This window comes from Nerophis lumbriciformis, linkage group LG03, assembly GCF_033978685.3.
Source record: "Nerophis lumbriciformis linkage group LG03, RoL_Nlum_v2.1, whole genome shotgun sequence".
NCBI classification, from domain to species: domain Eukaryota; kingdom Metazoa; phylum Chordata; class Actinopteri; order Syngnathiformes; family Syngnathidae; genus Nerophis; species Nerophis lumbriciformis.
The window spans coordinates 71,120,126-71,139,222 of record NC_084550.2 but is presented as its reverse complement, the minus strand read 5'-3'; the positions used below and the strand labels follow the sequence as shown (position 1 = coordinate 71,139,222).

Genomic DNA, 19,097 nt, shown 5'->3' with positions numbered 1-19,097 from the left:
ACATGGCCGTCATGATTCCAGTGTCAGGCGGTGCGGTTGCCATGGTGACACGGAGTAAAGCAGAGTCAGCATTGACATGTTAATGTTATTGCAGCAGCGTTTCATTAGCACAACATAATTAACTGGATTCATCACGGCTGCTTATTGTTTAGTAGCAAGAGACGTGGTTAAGATATATATAAGAAATACTTGACTTTCAGTGAATTCTAGCTATATATATATATATATATATATATATATATATATATATATATATATATATATATAAATAAATAAAAGAAATACTTGAATTTCAGTGTTCATTTATTTACACATATACACGCACATAACACTCATCTACTCATTGTTGTGTTAAGGGTTGAATTGTCCATCCTTGTTCTATTCTCTGTCACTATTTCAGAACACACGCATTATACAACTATACATTATAAAATCAATAAGAAAACGGGAGCTCTAATTTGGGAGTCTGAATTAGGATCAAAAGTTCCTATATAAACATTGCGCACTCACGTCGCCTTTTTGTATTGATTACTGCAGCTGTGCACTGGATTCATTCGCAAATACAAACTACAACTCACAAACACTTTAGAGTTAGGCTCCACCATCAGAATGTGTACTTAAACTTATAAAGATCACATGGATATTATTCAGTGAGTTGATTCACCAAAACTAACCTGTTATGCAGGAGGAAAAAGCACACAGGACGTTTCAATTGTTCACAGACTGGTCGCTTTCATCAGAATGACAAGACACTTCCGGTTTGCAGGTGATAGCATTCAACTGGGAAGAAACGCCCTACTGCCCCCTACTGACCAATGTGAATACTGATAAATGTGTAATGACAGCTCCAAAAACGAATTCAAACCACAAAATAAAATAAATAAATCAACACAAAAATGTGACACATTATGGGTGGGTCACATATGCATGTACAGTAGATGGCAGTCCTGTTTAAAAGTGTCACAACATTGCTGTTTACGGCAGACGAACTGCTTTACAGTAGACGAAAACTTGACTGCTGTTGTTGTGTGTTGTTACCGCGCTGGGAGGACGTTAATGAAACTGCCTAACAATAAACACACATAAGAAACCAAGAACTCGCCCTCCATCATTAGCTGTTTATATTGTGGGAAAGCGGACGTGAAAACAGGCTGTCAACACGTCACTCAGGTCCGCATGGAGTTGGAGGGGGCGTGGCCTCCAGCTCCGCCTGAATTTCGGGAGAAAATTTGTCCCGGGAGGTTTTCGGGAGAGGCGCTGAATTTCGGGAGTCTCCCGGAAAATCCGGGAGAGTTGGCAAGTATGTCATAGTCTCCTGCCAGTCGGACTTGTCCCGAGGTGTCTGGTCGGCCTGAGCCAACTCATTCAGCTCCTCTCCATGTGGAAGAGCAGTAACTTTACTCTGAGCTTCTCCCGAGTTATAGACACTATCTCTAAGGGAGAGCCCCGCCACCCAACCAAGGAAACTCATTCTTGCCGCTTGTACCCGTGATCTTGTCCTTTCGGTCACAACCGAAAGTTCATGACCTCAAGTAAGAGTAGGAATGGAAATCGACCGGCAAATTGAGAGCTTTATCTTCCGACTCAGGTTTCCACCTGTAAATCTCCCGATCCATTCTTCCCGCACTCAAGACCAGACCCCAAACAAGACCGCAAGGTACTCCAACCCGAAGATTATACTCCACCCTTCATAGTACAAAAAGCATGGAGGTGTTCATTCTCGGCTGCGAACCGATCCAGTGGGCGTTAAAGATCCTGGCCAGTTGAAACCGGCAGGACCACATCATCTGCAAAAAGCTGAGAACCAATCCTGGAGTCCCCTCCACACCCTGCCTGCGCCTAAAAATGATGTCCATTAAAGTTATGAACAGAATCGTAGACAAAAAGCGCTCAACCCTCACTGGAATTGGGTCGGACTTACAGCTGGCAATGCGGACAATCGGGCGGTCCGATACCTCATACTCTCGGAACCCTTCCCACAGGACTTCCCCCCGAGGTAAACGGTCGAATGTCTTTTGCAAGTCCACAAAACACATGTGGACTTGTTGGGCAAAGATCTTGTCAGCAGTTCCACGACTAGGATAAAACACAAAGCCCCTCCTGGATCCGAAGTTCAACTATCCGGCGTCGCCTCCTTTCCGGTATCCCTAAATGAATCTTACCAGGAAGGATGAGGAGTGTGATCTAACGATATTGGGGATACACCCTCAGGAACTGGACTTTTAAAAAATGTAGCCAATTGTTCACAATACTTATTACTCATTCTGGCCGCTTGTACCCGTGATCTTGTCTTTTCGGTCACAACCGAAAGTTCATGACCTCAAGTAAGAGTAGGAATGGAAATCGACCGGCAAATTGAGAGCTTTATCTTCCGACTCAGGTTTCCACCTGTAAATCTCCCGATCCATTCTTCCCGCACTCAAGACCAGACCCCAAACAAGACCGCAAGGCACTCCAACCCAAAGATTGTACTCCACCCTTCATAGTACAAAAAGCATGGAGGTGTTCATTCTCGGCTGCGAACCGATCCAGTGGGTGTTGAAGATCCTGGCCAGTTGAAACCGGCAGGACCACATCATCTGCAAAAAGCTGAGAACCAATCCCGGAGCCCCCTCCACGCCCTGCCTGCGCCTAAAAATGATGTCCATTAAAGTTATGAACAGAATCGTTGACAAAAGGCGCTCAACCCTCACTGGAATTGGGTCGGACTTACAGCTGGCAATGCGGACTATCGTGCGGTCCGATACCTCATACTCTCGGAACCCTTCCCACAGGACTTCCCCTCGAGGTCCACGGTCGAATGCCTTTTACAAGTCCACAAAACACATGTGGACTTGTTGGGCAAAGATCTGGTCAGCAGTTCCACGACTAGGATAAAACACAAAGCCCCTCCTGGATCCGAAGTTCAACTATCCGGCGTCGCCTCCTTTCCGGTATCCCTAAATGAATCTTACCAGGAAGGATGAGGAGTGTGATCTAACGATATTGGGGATACACCCTCAGGAACTGGACTTTTAAAAAATGTAGCCAATTGTTCACAATACTTATTACTCATTCTGGCCGCTTGTACCCGTGATCTTGTCCTTTCGGTCACAACCAAAAGTTCATGACCTCAAGTAAGAGTAGGAATGGAAATCGACCGGCAAATTGAGAGCTTTATCTTCCGACTCAGGTTTCCACCTGTAAATCTCCCGATCCATTCTTCCCGCACTCAAGACCAGACTCCAAACAAGACCGCAAGGTACTCCAACCCGAAGATTGTACTCCACCCTTCATAGTACAAAAAGCATGGAGGTGTTCATTCTCGGCTGCGAACCAATCCAGTGGGTGTTAAAGATCCTGGCCAGTTGAAACCGGCAGGACCACATCATCTGCAAAAAGCTGAGAACCAATCCTGGAGCCCCCTCCACGCCCTGCCTGCGCCTAAAAATGATGTCCATTAAAGTTATGAACAGAATCGTTGACAAAAGGCGCTCAACCCTCACTGGAATTGGGTCGGACTTACAGCTGGCAATGCGGACAATCGGGCGGTCCGATACCTCATACTCTCGGAACCCTTCCCACAGGACTTCCCCCCGAGGTCCACGGTCGAATGTCTTTTGCAAGTCCACAAAACACATGTGGACTTGTTGGGCAAAGATCTGGTCAGCAGTTCCACGACTAGGATAAAACACAAAGCCCCTCCTGGATCCAAAGTTCAACTATCCGGCGTCGCCTCCTTTCCGGTATCCCTAAATGAATCTTACCAGGAAGGATGAGGAGTGTGATCTAACGATATTGGGGATACACCCTCAGGAACTGGACTTTTAAAAAATTTAGTCTATTGTTCACAATACTTATGAGAGCCAAGAAGACCGCCAACAATACTTAAAGTAACCTGTATATTAACCAAGCTGTAGCGACATTGTTTTTGTAAGGACGAACACTGAGGTACTGTTTTTCTAGCGTCGGAACACATCGCCTTGTGACGACATGCTAAGGCATTAGCCGTAAGTTAGCTTCTGCGTCAGCGGCTGAAAGGCTTTTGAGATTGTAAAGCACAACACAACGCAATCTGTACTGACTGAGAAACATGAACAGTCATCTTGTAGTATCTGTAAAGTATTAGCCCACATTTCATGTTTTGCTTGTGCTGACTTTGAGCACCCTCTGGATTGGCGGCCGCTACTCCAATCAGCGCAGGTGCAAGCAATCAGCTGCTCCTGTTGTGGCTGGCGGCAGACTAACGCTGCAGCGACGCACAATACCTTCTTTCATTGTAAATCATCCACTTAAGTCAACTTTACCATCATCTGCTAGGATGATGGTAAAGTTGATCAGCTAGGATCCTGATGAAAGTGCGGAAATACGACCACATCACACCAGTTCTCAAATCCCTTCACTGGCTTCCTGTTCCACTCAGGATTGAATACAAAGTCTCCCTACTAACCCACCAGTGCTTCCATGGAAACTGGAACTGCTCACCCCCAAATCCTCCACACCACACTTCCGCTCCAGACAGGCTAACCTCAAACCTTTGAGGACAAAGCTACGAACAATGGGAGACGCGGCTTTCTGCTCCGCCGCTCCCAGTCTGTGGAACGCTCTCCCTGACCACCTGAGGGCACCACAGACTGTGGATGCTTTTAAAAAAGGCTTAAAAACCCTTCTTTTTTAAAAAAAACCCTTTTTTTTTAAGATATATGCGTGCTAGTTCTAGCTATTAGGCTGTTCTAGTTTTAATTTGGATTTATTTTTATTATATTTTTATTTTTTTAATACATTATAGCACTTTGAGGTTGTTTGCGCAATGTAAAGTGCTTTTACAAATAAGATGTATTATTATGATTATTATTGTCTTTGTAGTTAGAGTTCTCTGCGGCGCTCGCAATTGGTTAACGGCACGATGTGCACACTAACTCCATTGTAAAAATGTGTGTTTCTACATTTTTTGTTTGTTCTATTTTATTTTAAATCGACCATATTAACATTGGTTATGTTTGTAGTTATGTTACCTTTAATTGGGCTATCATGGTGTCATGTTGACAATTGTTTTGATTACATGTAATTGTAATATTTGAATGATGATAAATGAATGTGTTGTGGCAGTTGTGGATGGCCCCAATGTGGCGGTTAGGAAACACTCAATTGCTTTTCCAAACAACTTTAATGGTGAACTGCCAACACGGGAATGCTGAACAGGAAGTGCTTAAAGTTTAACGGTTTTGTAAATACACTGAGACAAAGTCTAAGTTTCATTGAGTTCTTCATGGTGTTTTTGAAACTGCACCAATTTTTTCCTCAGAATTTTCAACTAGTTGTGTTTTGCCAAGAGGCTTATTTGTATTATGTAATCTCAGAGCGTTCAATCGATAGCAACTGGACTATTTGGTTTTGTCTTAGACACAAACCTGTCAGGTTTGTCACTGACAGTTTAGTTATGTTTTGGTTTTTCCTCCGTCTTTATTTCCTGTCAGCGCTCTTATTTTGGTTATTTCCTGCTTTTCTCCCTGAGTGCTGTTTTCCCTCAGCTGTGGCTGATTGGCACCTGGCCACACCTGGTGTCAATCAGCCAGCTGCTATTTAAACCTGCCTTGCCATCCAGTCTGTGCTGGAGTATTGTCGTGAGAGCTACTACCTGTCGTGCTACTACCTGTCGTTGAAGCTGTACCTGTAGCTGTTTACAGCGTGCTGTCTTTTTTTGTTCCGAGTTCCTGTTTGCTGGTTCCTGTTTTTCCTCTTTTCCAGTTTGGCTGTTCCTGGTTTCTGCTTTGTGTTATACATTTATTATGGACATTAAATCATGTTTTCCCGCACAAAGCCTGCCTTTCTCTGCATCTTGGGGTTCGTCACCAACATTCTGTGACAGAATACTCCAGCCTAATACGAACCCTGCGGTGATTTCCATGGCGGAGAGGCTTGAAGGGATTCTGGCGATGATGGCTGAATTGAAGAAAACTTCGGCCTCTTTTCAAGCCCTCTCCCACCCATCCCTTTCGTCTGTGGTCCTATCTGGGGACGTCTGGGATCCGTCCCTTGAGGGGGGGGGGCTAAGAGTAGCTGTGCAGCTGGGGAGGTACAGCGACTTCTCAGCCCAGTGGGTCTGGGATTACCACCATGACAGGCACCAACAACCTTCAACTACACCTCTGATCGGCCACTTTGACAACAGAGACACAAAATTCGTCCCACACTAACTAACGTTAGGCGTGTAAGCACAGGACCCCTCCCCTACTTGAAGGTGGAGGGAGACTACCGTCTCGTCTACCGGGTTAAATTCCAACGTACATGCCCCCCGACAAGGTGATGTTCCATGTCCCCAGAGTCGGTTTCTGCCAAGGTCTCCACCTTTGGCTGCTGCCAAGCTCCCGTTGCTCCAATCCTATCATCATTACACAAATTATAATTTATGGACAATTAGTAGTTTGGTCCCGCCCATGTCATTTGCAGGAGCTCTGTGCTCTTGTGTATCATCATTTTGGGTTCCTCATGTTTCCCTCTTGTTTTCATGTGTTTTTTGCCTTTTGGTTAAGGCTCTTTCGGGAATGCGCAACAAGGGGTGACACTTTTGTAACTCCTGCTGTGCTTTTTTGTGAGGTTTTGGATCTGCCTGAGGGGAGCCTTTTGGCCCTGGCCATGTTTGCAGCAGAGCCCAGGTGCTGGCGCTCTCTGCCACACCACAGTACGTGTGGAGAAAACCACGGAAGATGCGGAGGAAGTGACCGGGCTGTAGAGCTGGCGTTGAGCGTCGGGATGGACAAGGTTTACGAAGCCCTGGCTGAATGAGCCTGTATTGGATACTTCAGTCTCCCTGGACGGATTCTGACCCATCCGTGCGGACTGGACATTGGCCGAGCGTGGGCAACCCAGGATGTAGTCGGCTCTCTTGGTTGCTTTGTTGGGCGTGTTCCGGTCTCTGGTAGTGCTGCCCCTACCCCAGCAGATGATGGCATGCAGCACTGCAGAGACCACTACAGTATAAACGGGTTGTGGGGATACCGTGGCCGGCAGACCGACAGCGGGACAGGGCACGCCGGGGCCCACTCCAAGATGGCGGCGAGGAGGCGTGGCTGGTGGCACCTGGGAACCATCAGATAATCACCTCGCACTGTGTACAAGGGCGGCAGCCGTGAACGACGGGGAGGAGAGAGTTGGAGAGTCCGAAGCAGACGCAGCCCGCAAGAGACCGAGAGCCAGACGGAGACAACAACGTGGTGCTGAAAAGCAGATGGCGAAGCGAGCAGAGCGAGGTGGAGCTGAAAAGCGACCCGAAGCAAGAAGACGCAGCTTTATTGAAAGAATAAAGAAACGTCAAAACCTGTTCGCAGTAATGTCCCTATTTGGTGGTCCATGGAACCTGCACGGCACGAGTTTGTCACACGGGTGTTGAAATGTTTTTTGTTTTGTTGTTGCTTTATTGTTTGCCAATGCATGGTACAGTCGTAAATGTGCAACAAATGTTATTCATTGCTGATTTTATTTGTGTTTTTTGTTGTTTTACTTTTGTAGCTGTATGTAGAAATAGAGCCGCTGAAGTGGAATCTGGTTAAATCAGTTTATGTTATTTTAATGTAATTTATGTCCTATTTTGATGTTTCCTTCTTTTTTAATTTTTTTTTTTTTACGTCATGTTTGTGGACTTTGTGTATCTGCACTGCGCTCAAATAATTTTCTCATTGTAGGACCAATAAAGCGTAGCCTATCCTATCCTATCCTATCCTATCCTATCCTATCCTATCCTAAAATTGTTAGTTATTCAATTAAGCACCATAAAAGTTTTGCAGTGCTGTGTGAGAAATGGTAAGTCTTTTGGGGTTGAAAAACAATGCCACCCTGGAGTGTATTTGTCAGAAAATGAATAGCAGGTGGAGTGCATGTTTTGATACATTTCCATTCTTTTCTGTTAAGCGCTTCAGGAATGGAAAAGTTATCTTCAAATACAAATGCATTTAAAATGACATCCACTTATTATCATACTTGCCAACCTTGAGACCTCCAATTTCGGGAGGTGGGTGGGTGGTTGGGTGTGGGGGCGTGGTCGGGGGTGGGGCGGGGGGCGTGGTTAAGATATATATATATAAGAAATACTTGACTTTCAGTGAATTCTAGCTATATATATATATATTTTATTACATATACATATATATATATATATATATATATATATATATATATATATATATATATATATATATATATATATATATATATATGTATACATATATATATATATATATATATATATATATAAATAAATAAAAGAAATACTTGAATTTCAGTGTTCGTTTATTTACACATATACACACACATAACACTCATCTACTCATTGTTGAGTTAAGGGTTGAATTGTCCATCCTTGTTCTATTCTCTGTCACTATTTCAGAACACACACATTATACAAATATACATTATAAAATCAATAAGAAAACGGGAGCTCTAATTTGGGAGTCTGAATTAGGATCAGAAGTTCCTATATAAACATTGCGCACTCACGTCGCCTTTTTGTATTGATTACTGCAGCTGTGCACTGGATTCATTCACAAATACAAACTACAACTCACAAACACTTTAGAGTTAGGCTCCACCATCAGAATGTGTACTTAAACTTATAAAGATCACATGGAAAATTATTCAGTGAGTTGACTCACCAAAACTAACCTGTTATACAGGAGGAAAAAGCACACAGGACGTTTCAATTGTTCACAGACTGGTCGCGCTCATCAGAATGACAAGACACTTCCGGTCTGCAGGTGATAGCATTCAATTGGGAAGAAACGCCCTACTGCCCCCTACTGACCAATGTGAATACTGATAAATGTGTAATGACAGCTCCAAAAACGAATTCAAACCACAAAATAAAATAAATAAATCAACACAAAAATGTGACACATTATGGGTGGGTCACATATGCATGTACAGTAGATGGCAGTATTGTCCTGTTTAAAAGTGTCACAACATTGCTGTTTATGGCAGACAAACTGCTTTACGGGGGACGAAAACTTGACTGCTGTTGTTGTGTGTTGTTACCGCGCTGGGAGGACGTTAATGAAACTGCCTAACAATAAACCCACATAAGAAACCAAGAACTCGCCCTCGATCATTAGCTGTTTATATTGTGGGAAAGCGGACGTGAGAACGGGCTGTCAACACGTCACTCAGGTCCGCATGGAGCTGGAGGGGGCGTGGCCCGGGAGGTTTTCGGGAGAGGCGCTGAATTTCGGGAGTCTCCCGGAAAATCCGGGAGGGTTGGCAAGTATGCTTATTATATGAAAAAATATAGATGTATAGCAATAAAAACAAATAGTTATAAAAACAAACTATATTATAATACAAAAATAGGGTTATAAACAACAAACAATAGATAGAGTTATTAAAACAATTTACTTTTATATAAAAAAAATGTTTAAAAAATTAATTTAAATTAAGTTATTTGTGTTGACTGACCGTGTGTACAAAGCAGTGGTCGCTGTCTTCTTGTGCGTACAAAACTCCGTCCTTGATGAAGACAGAGATGGCTCTCAGCATGAAGGACACAAAGAGGTTCATGTGGATGAAGTTTCTGGTGCAGTGGAGCTTCCTGGTGCAGGAAACAGTTCATTAACTTCTTCATAACCTGTACTGCTCATTAAGATGACATACACTATATTGCCAAAAGTATGGTGTCCACCCATCGAAAAGATGACAACCAGGTGTCCTAATCACTTGGCCCGGTGTATCAAATCAAGCACTTAGGCATGGAGACTGTTTCTACAAACATTTGTGAAAGAATGGGCCGCTCTCAGTGATTTCATTTCATGTCATAGGATGCCACCTGTGCAACAAATCCAGTCGTGAAATTTCCTCGCTCCTAAATATTCCAATGTTAACTTTATCATAAGAAAATGGAAGAGTTTGGGAACAACAGCAACTCAGCCACCAAGTGGTAAACTGACAGAGAGGTCAGCATAGTGCAAAGACTTTCTGCACAGTCACTTGCTACACAGCTCCAAACTTCATGTCACCTTACAATTAGCCCACGTACAGTACGCAGAGAGCTTCATGGAATGGGTTTCCATGGCCGAGCAGCCGCATCTAAGCCATACATCACCAAGTCCAATGCAAAGCGTGGGATGCAGTGGTGTAAAGGACATCACCACTGGACTCTAGAGCAGTGGAGATGCCTTCTCTGGATTGATGAATCACGCTTTTCCATCTGGCAATCTGATGGACCAGTCTGGGTTTGGAGGTTGCCAGGAGAACGCTACATTTCGGGCCGCATTGTACCGAGTGTGAAATTTGATGGAGGGGGAATTATGGTGTGGGGTTGTTTTTCAGGAGTTGGGCTTGGCCCCTTAGTTCCAGTGAAAGGAACTTTGAATGCTCCAGGATACCAAAACATGTTGGACAATTCCATGGGATGGCACTTCAAGTTCATATGTGAGTAAAGGCAGGTGGCCAAATACTTCATCAGGTCCGGTGGCCATGGATGAAGTGCTGGCTGTCCAGAGTCGGGATCCGGGGTGGACCGCTCGCCTGTGCATCGGTTGGGGACATCTCTGCGCTGCTGACCCGTCTCCGCTCGAGATGGTCTCCTGCTGGCCCCACTATGGACTGGACTCTCACTATTATGTTAGATCCACTATGGACTGGACTCTCACTATTATGTTAGATCCACTATGGACTGGACTCTCACTATTATGTTAGATCCACTATGGACTGGACTCTCACACTATTATGTTAGATCCACTATGGACTGGACTCTCACTATTATGTTAGATCCACTATGGACTGGACTCTCACTATTATGTTAGATCCACTATGGACTGGACTCTCACTATTATGTTAGATCCACTATGGACTGGACTCTCACACTATTATGTTAGATCCACTATGGACTGGACTCTCACAATATTATGTTAGATCCACTATGGACTGGACTCTCACACTATTATGTTAGATCCACTATGGACTGGACTCTCACACTATTATGTTAGATCCACTATGGACTGGACTCTCACTATTATGTTAGATCCACTATGGACTGGACTCTCACACTATTATGTTAGATCCACTATGGACTGGACTCTCACACTATTATGTTAGATCCACTATGGACTGGACTCTCACACTATTATGTTAGATCCACTATGGACTGGACTCTCACACTATTATGTTAGATCCACTATGGACTGGACTCTCACACTATTATGTTAGATCCACTATGGACTGGACTCTCACAATATTATGTCAGACCCACTTGACGTCCATTGCATCCGGTCTCCCCTAGAGGGGGGGATGTTACCCACATATGCGGTCCTCTCCCAGGTTTCTCATAGTCATTCACATCGACGTCCCATTGGGGTTGTGAGTTTTTCCTTGCCCTTATGTGGGCTCTGAACCGAGGATGTCGTTGTGGCTTGTGCAGCCCTTTGAGACACTTGTGATTTAGGGCTATATAAATAAACTTTGATTGATTGACTTTTGGCAATAAAGTGTATCTTAATGAGAATCAACGTGACTGCTATTGTTTTCAGGAGTTTGACCTACTCCTTTCCAGACATGTACTATCGTGCGAGCAGGTGAACTCACCTGAACCTGCAGAGAATAACCATGGCGGTGGTGAGAGACACCAGAGAGGTGCTGTAGCCGACAGTGTACAGAGCCTTGACTGATGCGTAGTACATGTCCTATCCAGTGGACACACATTGTGCACCATCAGCACTTTTGTTTGTCCGCACCTGGACGTTTCAGAACGTGTTGGACTTACCGGTTTAGTGGCGTTGTCGTAAAAGAGACAGACGTCCAGGTAGTGAGGGAAAGGTTCTGACCATCCGTCCTCAGTACAGTTGCGACTTACCGTCCCCATCTCTGGAAGGAGGACATAACAATGAGAATGATTATTATTTTACCTGCAGGTGACCAGTTTGTCTTCTGCTCACCGTCCTCCGGGCCCATGAGTTCGTGGAAGAACTCTGGACAGTTGACCACCACCACCTCACCCACGCTGGCCGCCTGCCAGCAGGTCAGGTTGTCCCACAGCCACGGACACACTGGGCAAATAAAACATGCGAGAATGCTGCTTAACAAAGGACGGCCGTGATGCAATTCCTTGTTTTTCATCTTTGAATCAACAAAGTTATGTTGATTTATGTTGGTTTGATCAAGTAAAATGAGTACAACAGTGAACAAGAGAAGGTATGAAAAACACTAACATATCAATTATTAACTGTCTGAAATGGACTTTTGCTGTCTTTAAGTTGAAGAAGAGTGGTAATCAGATTTTTTTGTTGGCACCTAGTGGTGTCAATAACTCATTAAGTTAAACTCATGATGTAATAAGTTTAATGGTTCAGTGGCCTTATGGTTAGAGTGTCAGCCCTGAGACCGGAAGGCTGTGAGTTCAAACCCCGGCTGAGTCATACCATACCATTCCATCTATCCATCCAGTTTCTACCGCTTGTCCCTTTTGGGATTACGGGGGGTGCTGGAGCCGACTATAAAAACAGGACCCATTGCCTCCCTGCTTAGCATCAAGGGTTGAAATTGGGGGCTAAATCACCAAAATGATTCCCGAGTGCGGCCACCGCTGCTGCTCACTGCTCCCTTCACCTCCCAAGGGGTGGAACAAGGGTGATGGGTCAAATGCAGAGGGTAATTTCACCACACCTAGTGTGTGTGAGACTATCAGTGGTACTTTAACTTTAACATTTGTTACTGGATACATTCTAATATATTCAGTATATCAGTATGTGGAATTAAATTATGGAATGGATTAAGCAAAGCAATCAAACAATGTACTAATATGATCCACTTCAAGAAACTCTTCAAACTTAAAGTGTTTACAAAGTACAAAGAAGAAGAACCATGATAAACATTATGAATTTATTTAACTCATCCATTCTTTCATTCTTTCACTAACAAAATAATCTTACTTATCTCAACATATGAAATGTAACTTACTTCACCAATTATTATTTATTTACTTATTTTTATTGTGATTACTTATGGAGTATATTGTGAATAAATTGAGAACAGGAAGTGAACAAAAGTTTTAGCAACTGTTATGTAAAAGAAAAGGGGTAGGATTAAATAAACTCTGCTTCTTCCTACTCCTTTTCGAACATCTTGAAAAGAGAAACTGGAGATTGTGATGTATCATGTTGTATGCTTGCATGTTCGAAATAAACTCAAACTCAACTCAACTCTACTCAATATGCTTCTGCCTTAGATACTTTGTACATGTAAGTAATAAGTTACTATAACTATTTGATACTGTGGAGGATGTTCTTTCTTTTTATACAGCCATGTTTAGAGTACCTAGTACTTTTCTTTTGTTCCTTCTACCAGTTTCTTTAGACATTTCAGATGCCTGTCTTCACCCTTGGAATGTGAAATACAAAACCCAATCTTCCTTATCAGTGTTGCGAGGGGGAGAGGGGGGGTTTTCTTTGTGTGCAAAGGAGTTGCCTTTTCCGTTGGAATGCCAGATCAATTAGATTAAGTTGATCTCCTGAAATTTCAGTAAAACTTGAAAATATTCCAATTCTGTCTTGATGGTCCTTCTTACTCATCATATATGTCATCGAAAGAACTTGGGATTGACCGGTAACTTAAATTCCCTGGGAGGAAGAGCTGGTCCGACGCAACAATACTTAATTATGTATATTGACAATAATGCTGTTTTAGAGAGCAATATTTTTTAATGAAGGACACCTATTACATACATTTAAAAAGTATAATGTTTAAAAATATTTAGAGTAGAGTGGAAAAACAAGTTGCCTCTATATTGAAGATATTTTCATAGATATCTGATTTACTTCCAAAGTTTGCAAATAAATAGATATGATCAAAATGGTATATTTTTCATGTCACATTCCTAACTATAAACACAACAATACATCATTTGGAGTCTTTTCCTCCTTCCTCCACGTCTTGAGTGTGCAGATGTTGGCTATCACTCACGCTTAAGTGGTGTAATGTGTGTGTGCTGACTTTCTTGTGTCCTGACAACATGGTGTAAACATCGCGTGACCTGTACAAGGGGAGAGTTTGGAGACCTTTTCCCAGTCAATGTGGTCGTCTAATGCGTGTTGCTGGTGTCTGCTGAGCCGGACAGGAAGCCAATTACTCGTAAAGGGCAAACCTGAGTCAAATGAGTCGCACCGAAGCTGCAGATCAACAACTGCTTGGATAAAACACTCACTCAATGCAACATATCATACTAGCATGGATATGAATACTAACACTAACACTAACACTAACACTAACACTAACACTAACACTAACACTAACACTAATACTAACACAAATACTAACACTAATACAAGTACCATTATTAATATGAATTCTAATGTTAATGTTAATCCTAATGTTAATGTTAATCCTAATAATAATACAAATACTAATACTAATGTTAATACTAATATAAATACTAATACTAATACTAATGTTGTCAAGGCATGGACTTTGGCGACGCATATTACTGCGTGGAGTGTTTTCCCGAGATGCAAAACAACTTGACTGGACATGGCGTGAAGGTAAGTACATAGACTTAGACTTCCTTATTATTGTCATTCAAATTTGAACTTTACAGTACAGATAAGAACAAAATTTAATTTCATTAGCTCATGGTAGTGCAGGATAAAACAGCAATAAGGTGCATATACGTTTGTATAAATAAATAAATAGGTTACTGTACAGATAAATATATTGCACTTTTTCACATGCGTCCACGTTTATGGATGTATGTTATATTGTCTTTTTTATTCCAGCGAGTTAATCCATTTTGGGGGGAGTTGAGGGGATTTTTATGGTGCGTTCAAGATGTTTAATTTATCACTATAAAAAGAATTTAAAAAAGGTGCGCACAATGCGGAGACACAAAACTGGCTGAAGAACAAAAATTTACACTTAACGTAGACTATGGACATGAAACAAAAGAACTGCTAAACGTGACATGAACAAACAAAAACTTACTTGGGAAAAGCATGGAAATGAGCATGGAACAATGGCATGGAATACTAGCATGAGTGACAAGGGTAGTAGAGGTATCATCAGGTAATGTCGCCAGGCCGACTGCCTGGCAACTACAAGCTTAAATAACAGTGACACGATTAGTGACAGGTGCGTGAGTCCAAATGTGAAACATGTGAAACTAATGGTCGTCATGGTGACAAAGCAAGGGAGTGAAAACAGGAAATAAAAAGAGTCCAAAAACCAAACAGAATATAGCCAAACAAAAACATGATCAAAAGACATGACAAATGTAACGTTTAGTTGGCATACACGACATAAACAGCCACAATATACAAACATATCTACCATTTTACCATGAATTGATTAACGTGGACCCCGACTTAAACAAGTGTAAAAACTTATTGGGGTGTTACCATTTAGTGGTCAATTATACGGAATATGTACTGTACTGTGCAATCTACTAATAAAAGTTTCAATCAATCAATCTTGGATCAACACAGCATATTGTAATAATTTAATTCATTTTGGCTTCGTTATTTATTATATTTCATTATTATTTTCTATACATAAACCTATTATGATATTAATCAACCTTTTGAATTTCTGCTTTTAACTAAACGGCATTAGGCATGCACTAAAATACACAAATAAATGTAAGGGAATGTGCTTGTTGTGAAATATATATATTTTGAATGCTTTACAGTCTGCAATAGTTGATATTTTGGTTTAGAATATATAATAATTGTTATCGCTGAGAAGGAACAAAACGCAGAGTTTAAAAAATGAACGTTATATTTCAAAGGGGAAGTGCACATTTAAAAAAAATTAACCCTAACCCTAACCCTAACCCTAACCCTAACCCTAACCCTAACCCTAACCCTAACCCTAACCAAAGGTCGACACAAATATCCTGTTGATTGGCTGTGTACATCATGTACAGGACACCAGTGCCGTGTCTAGGGGGTGGTCTGGGGCGACACGTGCCACCCTGAGAATCTGATAGTCCACGCCACTACTACTACGAATGTGGTAGGACAGCGGCCGGCACGCACATATCCTGCAGGTAGTGTCCAGTAATGGATGGCTCGTTCCCGCGAACCGCGTATGGAGGCTTGCTGCATGTAGGCGAGGAGCCAGAAATGGGCCACATTGTGTCACATTTGAGTAAAGGATGTTGTGGTGGACTCGGGGAGAGGTCACTTAACAATTGACACTTGCTAAGGTATTTGTCATTTTACATTTTGTATTCACCATGTTTTTTCGCTGATTATCTTCCGAATAAATGATGTTTTTTTTTTTGTAGGATTGATTTACTGTGTACTCTTTAAGAAGGGGGAACCGGAGGGTGTGTTCCAACTAAAATGTGGGATCACACTCCTCAGCCTTCCCGGTAAGGTCTATTCAGGTGTACTGGAGAGGAGGCTACGCCGGATAGTCGAACCTCGGATTCAGGAGGAACAGTGTGGTTTTCGTCCTGGTCGTGGAACTGTGGACCAGCTCTATACTCTCGGCAGGGTCCTTGAGGGTGCATGGGAGTTTGCTCAACCAGTCTACATGTGCTTTGTGGACTTGGAGAAGGCATTCGACCGTGTCCTGTGGGGAGTGCTCAGAGAGTATAGGGTAACGGACTGTCTTATTGTGGCGGTTCGCTCCCTGTATAATCAGTGTCAGAGCTTGGTCCGCATTGCCGGCAGTAAGTCGGACACGTTTCCAGTGAGGGTTGGACTCCGCCAAGGCTGCCCTTTGTCACCCATTCTGTTCATAACTTTGAGGGGATCTGGTTTGGTGGCTGCAGGATTAGGTCTCTGCTTTTTGCAGATGATGTGGTCCTGATGGCTTCATCTGGCCAAGATCTTCAGCTCTCACTGGATCGGTTCGCAGCTGAGTGTGAAGCGACTGGGATGGGAATCAGCACCTCCAAATCCGAGTCCATGGTTCTCGCCCGGAAAAGGGTGGAGTGCCATCTCCGGGTTGGGAAGGAGATCTTGCCCCAAGTGGAGGAGTTCAAGTACCTCGGAGTCTTGTTCACGAGTGAGGGAAGAGTGGATCGTGAGATCGACAGGCGGATCGGTGCGGCGTCTTCAGTAATGCGGACGCTGTATCGATCCGTTGTGGTGAAGAAGGAGCTGAGCCAGAAGGCAAAGCTCTCGATTTACCGGTCGATCTACGTTCCCATCCTCACCTATGGTCATGAGCTTTGGGTCATGACCGAAAGGACAAGATCACGGGTACAAGCGGCCGAAATGAGTTTCCTCCGCCGGGTGGCGGGGCTCTCCCTTAGAGATAGGGTGAGAAGCTCTGTCATCCGGGGGGAGCTCAAAGTAAAGCCGCTGCTCCTCCACATGGAGAGGAGCCAGATGAGGTGGTTCAGGCATCTGGTCAGGATGCCACCCAAACGCCTCCCTAGGAAGGTGTTTCGGGCACGTCCGACCGGTAGGAGGCCACGGGGAAGACCCAGGACACGCTGGGAAGACTATGTCTCCCGGCTGGCCTGGGAACGCCTCGGGATCCCCCGGGAAGAGCTGGACGAAGTGGCTGGGGAGAGGGAAGTCTGGGCTTCCCTGCTTAGGCTGCTGCCCCCGCGACCCGACCTCGGATAAGCGGAAGAAGATGGATGGATGGATGGATGGATGGGTTTGTGCAATAATTTAGATGATTAACGGGTGCTGTTATTTTAAGGCTTGGTTTTATTTGCAGTCACCCTCTAACCCTAACCCTAACCCTTCCGGTTCCGGTTCACCGTGCGTGACTGCTCGCTGTTTCGAAAAAGCTAAGTATCGTTCTATTTGTGTGCTTCTAATTGTTCTGCAGCTTTCTTTATTACTTCCTAAACATATTTAGTAGTACTATTTAACTTGCAAATCACCCGATCTCTGTCTCACCACCCCTCCCGCAGCTAGCTAGCAGCTAGCTGCTAAGCTAACAAAGCTAGCGCGGAGAAAGGCGGCGCCGGTCGTCGGTCGGAAGGAAGCGGCCCCCCCGCACACCGTGACCACAACTTCTCGGAAGACAGCAGGAACTTCACTCGGTGACAGAAAACACCGTGAGTATGGCTTCCTGCGCGTCTTGCACCTTACTCACGGAGAGGCTGGCTCTGCTAGAGGGCCGTGTCCGCCAGTTAGAGCAGAGTAACCTCGTAACTTTAGATGTTGCGGACACATCTGCTAGCGTTAGCTGTAGCGAGCTAACTAGCCCAGCCTGTAGTAGTCCTAAGCGGCCTACAAGCTACGGTGTACCGGTTGAGACGCATAATAGATTTAGCTCTTTAGCTAGTCCTACACCCCAGTCTACCGGCACCACACCTTAGTCATAGGGGACTCCATCACCCGGAACATAAAGCTTAGCAAACCAGCCACAATTAAGTGTATTCCCGGGGCCAGAGCACCTGACATTGAAGCTAATCTTAGGGAGCTAACTCGCAACAGGCCTAGTAAACACGTACGGCAGGCTAATCGCACCACTAGTTATGCGAAAATAGTTGTACACGTTCGTGATCTGCCGTTTCTTTTCTTTTCTCCTCTACTCCCCTCTTCCTTGTGGAGGGGGGGGGGGGGGCACAGGTCCGATGGCCATGGATGAAGTGCTGGCTGTCCAGAGTCGGGACCCGGGGTGGACCGCTCGCCTGTGCATCGGCTGGGAACATCTCTGCGCTGCTGACCCGTCTCCGCTCGGGATGGTGTCCTGCTGGCCCCACTATGGACTGGACTCTTACTATTATGTTGGATCCACTATGGACTGGACTCTCACACTATTATGTTAGATCCACTATGAACTGGACTCTCACTATTATGTTAGATCCACTATGGACTGGACTCTCACTATTATGTTAGATCCACTATGGACTGGACTCTTACTATTATGTTAGATCCACTATGGACTGGACTCTCACACTATTATGTTAGATCCACTATGGACTGGACTCTCACTATTATGTTAGCTCCACTATGGACTGGACTCTCACTATTATGTTAGATCCACTATGGACTGGACTCTCACACTATTATGTTAGATCCACTATGGACTGGACTCTCACTATTATGTTAGATCCACTATGGACTGGACTCTCATACTATTATGTTAGATCCACTATGGACTGGAGTCTTGCTATTATGTTAGATCCACTATGGACTGGACTCTCACACTATTATGTTAGATCCACTATG

At 43.9% G+C, this 19,097-nt stretch overlaps 1 protein-coding gene across 7 annotated transcripts in view; it reads right to left on the bottom strand.

Moving 5' to 3' along the window:
• Positions 1-19,097, bottom strand: part of LOC133589561 (pituitary adenylate cyclase-activating polypeptide type I receptor-like) — a 135,374-nt gene that overhangs the window by 41,718 nt on the left and 74,559 nt on the right. For all 7 annotated transcript variants that reach the window (XM_061942034.2, XM_061942019.2, XM_061942050.2 and 4 more), the window contains exons 6-9: positions 11,898-12,008; positions 11,726-11,826; positions 11,548-11,645; positions 9,424-9,556 (exon numbers count right to left, since the gene is read on the bottom strand). In XM_061942034.2, the coding sequence (XP_061798018.1) occupies positions 9,424-9,556; positions 11,548-11,645; positions 11,726-11,826; positions 11,898-12,008 (443 nt within the window). The remainder of the gene's footprint in view (positions 1-9,423; positions 9,557-11,547; positions 11,646-11,725; positions 11,827-11,897; positions 12,009-19,097) is intronic.